Consider the following 10,547-nt stretch of genomic DNA (forward strand, 5'->3'; position numbering starts at 1 on the left):
GGAAGCGGAAGGATTATTGAGAGAGCCAGTGAATCGCCAACACTGGGTCCATCCATTCTTTTCTCATCGTGAATCAACTGAGAAATTTCGACGGTTTTTCGAAAATATTCGCCTCTATAGTGATACATTTTTTAAATATTATCGAATGTCAATAAAATCTTTTGACGAGTTGCTGGAAATCTTAAGACCTCAGATATCAAGAGAAAATACACAATTTCGAAACTCCATAAGTGCAGAAGAAAGATTGACAGTTACACTCAGGTATGTAAAAAATTGATATATGTATATTAAATTATAATATCATCACAAAATAATAATACGTTAATATATTATTTTCGTAAATAACATCAATAATGAATAAGTAAAAAGTAATCTACATTAATGATGGTCATAAAAGTCCATGGAAGTCGAGGATTCTGAAGATTCTTCATGAAAAGAATGTTGTGTTGTTTCTCTTGCTGGCTGTGACTGCACTGAAGTTGGTGATGGTGTTGTCATTGGGTTTGGACGTTGCAGTGGAAGAAGTGACGGTGATGGCGACGATCGATGCATGGGCGATGGTGGTTGCATTGAAGTCGGCGATGGCGATGGTATTGGATGTGGACTTTGCATTGGGAGAAGTGACGGTGATGGCGACGATTGATGCATGGGCGACGGTGGCTGCATGGAAGTTGGCGATGGTGTTGGTATTGGCGGAGGTCTTTGCATTTGACCAAATGACGGCGATGGTGACGATTGATGCATGGGCGATGGTGGTTGCATAGAATTTGGCGATGGCGTTGGATATGGCCCTTGAATGGGATATGATGACGGCGGCAATTGATAAGAAAAATCAGTCAATCTGGATCCCGGTTGCGAAAAAACATACATCGATGATTGAGTTGATGGTGGAAAATTTTGCATGGATGTGTTAATTCCAGAATAGTGCGAGCTTCGCCTGCGTTGTGCATTTCTAAAGAAGTCCAGCGTCAGAAATTTAAAATCCATTTTTTCATCGTCATTTAATTTTTTATAATCAGATAAAAGTGACAGAATATATATTTTATCTGGATCTTCATCGCCTGGGTCGGTATTTGTCAAGTCTAATTTTTGTAATAGAGCACTTTGAAATGGTGTAAATCGCTCATTTTGTCGCTGAAGAGATGCAGATCGTGATGGTGTTTGCAATCCGCTACCAGAACTGGTTGACGATGGTCCTCTTCCTCATCAACAGTATTTCCTGATGGTCCTTGGGTTTCGCTGCTATCCGTGGTTTCGATATTGCCTGATGTCCTATGTTTTTCTACTGTATTCAATAGAAATTGAAGAGCATCAGCGTATATATATTTTTTTGTTTTTGCTGCTGGATCGCCACTTTTTCCTCTATTTAGATATTTTAAAAAGTTGTCCCTGATATGGCGCCATTTGCATTTCATTTCCTTTCCTGTAAGAATATAAAAAAATCAATAAATTTCATGATAATTAATACTATAAATTTTAATTATACATCTAAATATGGGTAAGCCCTACTATAGAATTTATTATAATTATTAATATTTCATTATTTTTTATTTTTTTGAAGGTACTTGTCTACAGGAAATAGTTTCTCGGCATTACAATTTGAATTTTACATCGCAAGACCCACAATAGGAGCAATCATTCGAGAAACGTGTAATGCTATTTGGCAATGTCTAAAAACAATGGAAATGCCGGAGCCTACGACAGATATGTGGTTGGACATCGCTGAGGAATTCTATAGAAACACAGATTTTCCGAACTGTGTTGGTGCAATAGATGGCAAACATATTCGTTGTATTAAACCCCGACAAGGAGGGTCCAATTTTTTCAATTACAAGAAATTCTTTTCTATAGTGTTAATGGCGGTAGTCGACGCTAACCTGAGGTTTATTGCTATTGATGTGGGCGCCTATGGAAGTGAAGGAGACTCTACAGTATTTAGGGACAGTCCATTAGGCAGAAAACTTTACTCAGGCCAATTAAATTTACCACCTCCTCAATTATTGCCAAATACGGACGAAAATCCTCAACCATTCGTAATGGTTGGGGACGAGGCCTTCAAAATTTCCACAAATCTTTTACGACCATATCCGTCCCGTGGCCTTGATCCATGCAAAAGGGTCTTCAATTACCGACTTACGAGATGTCGACGCACCGTGGAATGTGCGTTTGGACTATTAGCCAACAAATGGCGAATTTTCCATACTCCTATTCTCGTACAACCGGATTTCATTCATGAAATCGTTAAAGCTTGCTGTATTTTGCATAATTTTGTTCGTAAAAGAGATGGGATTAATTACGAAGAAAGTGACACATGCACCTTAGTGGACTGTGATGAAGTTGGGCAATGTCCACGTGGACATGGATTAGAAATTCGTGATTATTTCGCGAATTATTTTATGGGTCCCGGAGCCGTGCCTTTTCAGGCCCAATATATGTATTAAGATTATAATTTGTTTAATTATATAGATAAACTAACAATTGAAAATATATACATATATGAAAATAAAAAATCTCTTACCTTTTTCTTCCCGCTCATTAACATCCAATTCCGCCCACTCTTGATAAAAATTTTCGCCAACTTCTATCCACGCGTTTTCTCTTGCATTCTTATCACTATATTCTTTTGCACTTTTATCCCAAAGGGCCGTATCGAACATAATTGCAAAACGCTGCGTTTGAACTGCACAGTGTGACGGTATTCGTAAGAATACTTGTGTCGTCGATGTCTTTCGGTCAAGCCGGATCGCCGCAGCAAGTTGCGGCAACCGTCCGGTAGGTGCGGCGACAACGCATAGTGTGACAACTGTCATACAAACGCGTACGTCATTGCCATCCTTTCGCGCCGGAGCGTTTTCAACGCAGCGGTGCAAACGCATAGTGTGACTCCGGCCTTATACTGCACTGTTTCGGGTATGTATTACATATATATTGAATTTGAAGAGGTCGAGCCAAGGAGCACCCGGAGATTCGGTTGCTCCTAAAACACTCAGGCTAAAAAGCCCATTGTATTTAAAGCTCTGGAAAGGGGGTAGATAGTTAAGGAGGGAGGGAGAAAAGTATCAGAGAAAGAGATAGGAAAGAATAGAGACAGAGATAGAGATAGTTAGTCCTGTGAGAATTTTCCAGATTCTTTGGCGAATCTGTAAATATCCTCCCGTTTTAGAGAACGAATATTACTCATTCCCATGACATCGGAACCCAATACCCCTAGTCGCAGAGAAAGTGCTCAGTGCTATCCGCCTCCTCCAAGCAGGACAGGCATACCGGGTCCTCGATGATTCCAATGGTGGTCATATGCTGACCCCATGGGTTGTGTCCTGTAATGATGCCGGCCATCAACCGAATATCTTTCCTTCTAAGTTTTAGTAGAAAGTTTGACAGTTTTCTGTTCGGATTTGTCACAAAACACTTTGCAGTTCTGCAGCGTTCTAGACCGGACCATCGCTCTTTATGTAGATTGCTTACATAATCGTTGATCCAATTCTTGATTCCTGCGGGACTGATTCCGATTATTGGCTCTGGCCCCTGTGGGGGCACCGCTGATCCACGGTTGGCCAATTCGTCGGCAATTTCGTTTCCTTGAACACCGGAGTGTCCCGGAACCCATATAAGTACAAGCCTGTTTTGTCTTGCGACAGAATTAAGCTTCTTCTTACATTCTTGAACAATCTTCGAGGTTTGCTTCGCGTTCTCCAGGGCCTTCAATGCAGCCTGACTGTCACTGAAGACTCCAATCTGTTTCCCGCTCCATCTCCTCTCGATTATCCATTCGGCTACTTTTAGGATGGCAAAAACTTCTGTTTGAAAAACAGTTGCCATTCCCCCCATAGCATAGTGATACTTATTACTATCGTTTAAGTACCATCCGGCTCCAGACCCTATTTCAGTCTTGGACCCATCGGTAAAGAAAATATCCGTCAAACCTCCCTGCATGCATTCTGGATTGCTCCATTGCTCACGCAATGGATATCTGACATCAAATTTCCTTCCGAACGAAACTGTGGGTATCAGGTCATCTTTAGGTGCCAAAAACAGAGGATACTGCTCCGACAGCAACTTAAAGATTTCTCTGTGTCCCGAAGTTCCATCTTCGTGCCAGAAACCATATTTATGGAGTCTACACATTGCTTTTATTGCTTCCTGTTGTATCTTAAGATCCAGGGGGAGCAAATCAAGCATAGCATTCAGGGCATCACCAGAGGTTGTACTCATGGCACCCGTGATGCATAAGCATACACTTCTTTGCAGCCGGTATAGTTCCCGGATTGTGGACTTAACCATGCTCCGTCGCCACCAGACCACAGAAGCGTAAGTGATGATTGGTCTGATAAGTGCCATGTATATCCATAGGACCACAGACCCCAAGTTTTACCAAAGGCTCTACGGCATTGCTGAAAAATCTTCAATGCACGATTCACCTTCAGTGAAACGTGTGTCTCCCAAGTCAGCTTCTTATCCAAGATTACTCCTAGATATTTAACTTCGTTGGAAAGACCAAGTGTCACACCTTTCAGTGTTGGAAGACTGAGTCCATCCAATTTCCGTTTTTTCGTAAACAAGATTATGGTTGTTTTGTTCGGATTAACGGAAAGACCTTGTCTCATGCACCAATCATCGATTCTGTCAAGGATCCTCTGCACTTTCGTGCAAAGCCTCCTTAAGGATTTATCCGATGTTAGCGCACAGACGTCGTCCGCATATGCTTGGACGTGAAAGCCGAGTTCCTGCATCTCCGCTAATAGGGAGTCTACGACGAAGCACCACAGCAGCGGAGAAAGAACACCCCCTTGGGGACATCCTTGCTTGGCCCTGACTGTGATTTGCTCGTCGTCGCTCCCACCAGCGGTTAACAGCCTCTCAGAGAGCATGGAGTATATCCATTTTATAATGGCTTGATTAACTCCGTGTCGTTCGGCAGAAGAACATATCGAGCCGAAAGTGGCATTATCAAAAGCCCCCTCAATGTCCACGAACACGCCCATTGTGTATTCGTCAGCTTCCAGCCCAGCTTCAATCTTGCTAACAAGATCGTGTAAGGCTGATTCACATGATTTTCCACTCTGGTAAGCGTGTTGATTTCTACTAAGTGGACTTCACGGCAATACCCCCACTCGAATATGTTTCTCCACCACTCGTTCCAGACTTTTCAACATGAACGATGTCAAACTGATTGGTCTGAAACTTTTTGCTAGGGAATAGTCATCTTTTCCTGGTTTTGGAATAAATACTACTCTTACTCGTCGCCATTGGGATGGTATATAACCAAATGCAAGACAGGCTGTGAAGATCCTTTTCAGGGCCTCAATCAGCCTGTCTCCTCCTTTTTTAAGCATTGCTGGATATATTCCGTCAGGTCCAGGGGACTTAAAGTTCTCAAAGGAAGACAAGGAAAACCTTATCGATTCCCTTGTCACTATCCGACGACCAATATACCAGCTGTACCTAGAGGTTCCACCGTTGCCACCGTCATTGTTCATGCCACTCTCAGCTTCAGAGAGAGTTCTATTACCCGGAAAATAGGTTTCGAGTAGAGCATTAAACGTTTCCGATTTGGAAATGGTGTATGAACCATCAGGTTTTCGAATGGAATCCAGCCTTACTGAGCGGTCTAAATGAAGGACCTTACAAAGTCTCGCTGTTTCCCTCATTTCTTCGACGTTACTGTAGAAATTTCTATAGGATTCAAGTTTGGCTTGCCGTACTTTTTTCTTATATTCTCTCTGTGTAAGTCGATGATTGGCCCAGTCCTCTTCTGTGTGGGTGTTTAAGGCCTTATTAAGAAGTTTCCTGGACCGTACACGAAGCTTCGACAGTTCAGGGTTCCACCAAGGAACCGCTTTCCCCTGTCTGCTTTGCCTGAGTGGACACAGTTCCTCAAAGCAATTGATTAAAGTACCTTCTAATTTCTTAGTAGCGTCTTCAATCATTTCTGCTGATTTGAGTTTTTTCAGGTTTGGTAATCGCTCTGTTACAAGCTCACCATACCTGTCCCAGTCCACATTTCGAGGATTCCTACCGGAAGGTATTGATATTGTGTCAATTCCCAGTCGGAATTCGATAAGACGATGATCAGAAAGAGAGTCCTCTTCCAAAACTCGCCATCGGTTGATTTGATTTCCAACTGACCTATTGGTAAGTGTTAAATCAATCACCTCTTGTCTCCTTCTGGTCACAAAAGTTGGTTTGTTACCAGTGTTTTGGATGACCAAATCGAATGACAGGATAAAATCCAGTAACTTGAGACCTCTGGGGTTGCATTTGCTGCTTCCCCACACAATGTTCTGTGAATTTGCGTCACAGCCCACTATTAGCCCCAGATTATTGGATTCTGCGTACTTGACCACTTCTCTTAGCTCCCTCGAAGGAGGTGGCTGTACAGAGTCATAGGGTAGGTAGGCCGAAACTATGAAAGCTTCGACACTGTTCCCACTTTTCCAGTACTTTATTTTTGCAGCAACGATATCTCCAGAGCATAGCTCTTTTAACATCGTGTGTTCGATCAACCTCGGCATGATAATACATGCTCGCGGTCTCACATTCCCTTCACAATGAAGTATTTGTCCCCACGACATAGCTCTTAGACCACAGATACGCTTGTGACATACCCATGGTTCTTGTATAAGTATTATGTGTGGGTTTGTTTGCAGTTTTGCATGCCTACGGCACAAGAGAGCCGTAGACGCTTTGCTATGCTGCAGATTAATCTGTGTAAATATTACTTCACTCATGAGACTGAGTATATTTACGCTTTGTCCTCCACCTTATCCTGGGCGCGGAACTAGATCCGCCCCAGATGTAGGTGAGGACGGCACCCGTACTTCGACTTAAGCACCTTGAGGGACCCAAGATCGATACCCAGTACCAGGTGGGAACCCGCCTCCGAAGTGGAAGCGGATTTCTGCCTGGTGCACGAGTATACTCTCCAGAGAGTCGTGTCAAGATCCTTATTCTGAACACGGATGCGTTTGAGGAGTTCTGCTGAATTACAGGAAGGACCCGGAATCCAGACACTCGCTCGTACCAGCCTTTCTTTGCTACTCTCAACAAGAATAAACTTGCTGTTTTCGCAGGCTGGAATCTTTGCTATAGCTTTTTCTAGCCATTCTCGGGAAAAAGCATTGGAACAGTGCACCTTTACGATGCCGTCCACCACGCTTTTCCCCTCGAACGTCGGCGCGTCTTTCGACTCACCGATAGCTTTCCAAAGATAGCTGTCAAGATAGTCCTGTTGCCCGTTGGACAGTAGACCATCTTGTTTGTCGGTATGTATCTCCACCGTCATTGCCTTTGCTGCCATTCTCGCGAATGATTCGCCAGACGTTGACGGAAGAGTGTCATTCGACATTTGAGGTCCCTTAGCCTCTGCCTTGTCAGGCAAAGGTTTGTCTGCCTTGGATTGGGTCGAGGATGCAGGCATTTCCGAATTCCGTCTCTCGACTTTCCTCTTCTTTGCCTTTCTCCTCTTCCCGGTCGTTGGCACAGACCCCGTTTCGTTTCCGGAAGAGCGCAGCGCTACAGAGGAATCCTCTGTTCTGCCACGCTTTCCCGTTTCCGTTACAGGTGTCGAAGTTGACGGAGCTTGAGTCCTTGCCTTAGCTAGTGCTTCGGCTTGCCTCGCCTTCTGTCTCCTTCGTTTGATCTGCCTTGCGGTTAGACCAACACCTGCGTTCGAATCTCCAATAAGTTCGGTCTTTTTACCGGTACTTACCTGATTCGCACCAGGTTTAACCGTTGTCAAAGACTTACTCGGTACCAGAGGTCCGTCGGAGTCTACTGAGAGATTGTCCGCCATCTCCACATCCTCCACAACTTGTTCAGTTGCTTCAGATCGTTTCGACGGCGGTGTATCACTCACACTCACTCGGCTCTCCATTGGCAAAGCCAATGTGCCATGTTTCACCACTAGTAGTTCGCTTCCTCCGGAACCCTGGGTGTCAGTTCCGGTCATAGGGGAATGTGGGGTTCGGGCCTGCACATCCGATGCCCGAGCCGTCGATTGCTCGACGGGAGGATTTCCCAGAAGTGGGTTACCTCGTGCAGAGAGATCCTTGTTAAGCCTCCACATTGTAGGAAAATGCATTTTATACCTCCTGCCAGGTTGTCGGTACGGTACTCTCCACATAGTACTTGGGTGGCCACCAATTCCGCCGTTCCTCGGTTGAGTGGATACGCAATTCCTATATGAAGCTGCCCTCTTAGTTCGTGGTAAGTTAATCTCCATAGAATGGAGTTAACTCGCCACTTAAGCCTCATCCCCGCGGCAAGGAGACCGACATGACAAGGATAATATATATATACTTCTGCTCAAATATGAACGAGACGTTATCAATAAAACGGTCCGCGGATGACATATGGCAAAAATAATTTTTTTGTGTTTTGGTAGGACTGTTATAAGCTTACATGGCAAATTGCAGCGTGATATGTCACATAGTTTATTTCTGTGCTACTGTAAACAAGTCAAGCTCTAGTGTGTTCTTCGAATTTAACGATGGAAATTCAAGTTGAACAAAGAATTTGTTTGAAATTTTGTTATTCCAACAAAATTTCGGCTTCAGACGCCTTAAAAATGTTGCAGACAACCTATGAGGACTCTGCTCTATCGCGTGCACGTATTTTCCAGTGGTACAAATCGTTCAAAGAGGGCCGTATATCGGTTGAAAACTTGCCTCATGAACGTCGTCCAGCAACATCAGAAAACGACGAAAACATCGGAAAAGTAAAGGAAATTGTGCTTGAAAATCGCACATATCGCAAAATCGGTTAACGCTGAATATTATTTAGACGTTTTAAAGCGTTTGCGCGAGAACATTCGTCTTAAAAGGAAGGAATTGTGGGACAACAAGTCATGGTTCTTGCATCACGATAATGCACCAGCTCACACATCACGTCTTGTTCGCGATTATTTGAACAAAAATAATGTTAATATCGTTCCGTAAGCACCGTATTCGCCTGATATGGCTCCATGTGACTTTTTCCTGTTTCCCAAGCTCAAGTTGCCGCTCCGTGGAAAACATTTTGAGACAATTGAAGTCATAAAAGACAATTCGAAGAACACGCTCGAGCTTGACTTGTTTACAGTAGCACAGAAAACAAACTATGTGACATATCACACTGAGATTTGCCATGTAAGCGTATAACAGTCCTACCAAAACACAACAAATTTATTTTTGCCATATGTCATCCGCGGACCGTTTTATTGATAACGTCTCGTTCATATTTGCATAGAAGTTATATATATATATATATATATATATATATAAAAGTGCAAAGCAGAATATATAGCAAAATAACTAGCGATTCAAGCTAGCTTAATCACACATTTTTTAATTTTACTTTGAAAAATTGCGATTTGCACTTATGATAAAATATTTGAAATTATTTGGGTCGTACTTACAGTTTTTTTTTTTTTTTGATGAGTTTTTATGGTATGATGTCTTGGCAGCTTCTGCTTATATTTTTTTGTAGATTATTATCTGTTGAATTTATGATTGAACACTTCGGGTATATTTTTCACTGCTTTTCCGAAATCCGGCTCGAAGGACCAAAATGTCGGGGTATATCGACGATATGTGGCCGATTCCGTAGAAATGAAAAATGAAAAATAGGGTAATTTCGATTCGTTATAATTTAATTTATTTATAATTGGGTATATATGGTATATACATGTGTATGTGTGAGTACTAATTATATTTATAATAATAGGTAGATATGTATAATAACCTGTGTAATTGGCGGTATAGCTGGATTTTGATTTCCTTCTTGCGGTCTTCCTTGCTCTCCGTGTGCTGTTAGTTAAAAACTAAACTTTTTATAGCGATGTTGGTGCTGTTGTTCATTCCTGCATTGTCCTTCTTTCGCCTTTCGGAATTTAAGAGGACAATGCAGGGATGTGTTTGTTTGGAATAAACAGTCATCTTTGTTGTACTTATCAGCAATCATGCAAAGAATTGAATTTGCTTGAAAATGATAATCAGTGGGATGCAACTCTTATGGGTGCATGTGCAACAAGTTCTCCACACCAAATAAGAACACTATTTGTCATCATTATTGCTACATGTTTCCTAGCAAGCCCAAAAGAATTGTGGAGTACTTACATGACAGAAGATATCCTAAATCAAGTACGTCGAATTACTGCAAATCCAAATTTTAATTATACAGATGAATTATATAATGAGGCATTAATTAAAATCGAAGACTTTTGCCTGATGATTGCAAATAAAACTCTGAGTGAGTTAGGTATGATCGCACCAAATCGTCCGATGCTTGATGCATACAATGCAGAATTAAGACGTGAAAAAGAATATGATCGAAATGATCTGAACACATTTGTAACAACAAACCTACCAAAATTAAACACAGAACAAAGGCAGGCATATGACACAATTATAGACAATGTTGCAAATGAAAGAGGAGGAATATTCTTCTTAGATGCACCAGGTGGGACTGGAAAAACGTTTTTGTTGTCGTTAATTTTGGCCACCATTCGATCACAGAATAATATTGCTTTGGCTTTGGCATCATCTGGAATAGCGGCAACTTTATTGGAC

At 42.3% G+C, this 10,547-nt stretch overlaps 1 protein-coding gene across 1 annotated transcript; it reads right to left on the reverse strand.

The window, feature by feature from the left end:
* Nucleotides 1-378: 378 nt before the first annotated feature.
* Nucleotides 379-987, reverse strand: LOC129250252 (putative uncharacterized protein DDB_G0290521). Its single transcript, XM_054889891.1, has one exon. It carries the CDS (start codon nt 985-987, stop codon nt 379-381), a length of 609 nt encoding a protein of 202 aa, XP_054745866.1.
* Nucleotides 988-10,547: the final 9,560 nt, after the last annotated feature.

The sequence above is a fragment of the Anastrepha obliqua genome, chromosome 6 (assembly GCF_027943255.1).
Source record: "Anastrepha obliqua isolate idAnaObli1 chromosome 6, idAnaObli1_1.0, whole genome shotgun sequence".
Taxonomy (NCBI): domain Eukaryota; kingdom Metazoa; phylum Arthropoda; class Insecta; order Diptera; family Tephritidae; genus Anastrepha; species Anastrepha obliqua.

Excerpts from the sequence above, each read along its gene's own strand:
- LOC129250252 (XM_054889891.1), bottom strand. The coding sequence starts at position 987 with ATGGATTTTAAATTTCTGACGCTGGACTTCTTTAGAAATGCACAACGC.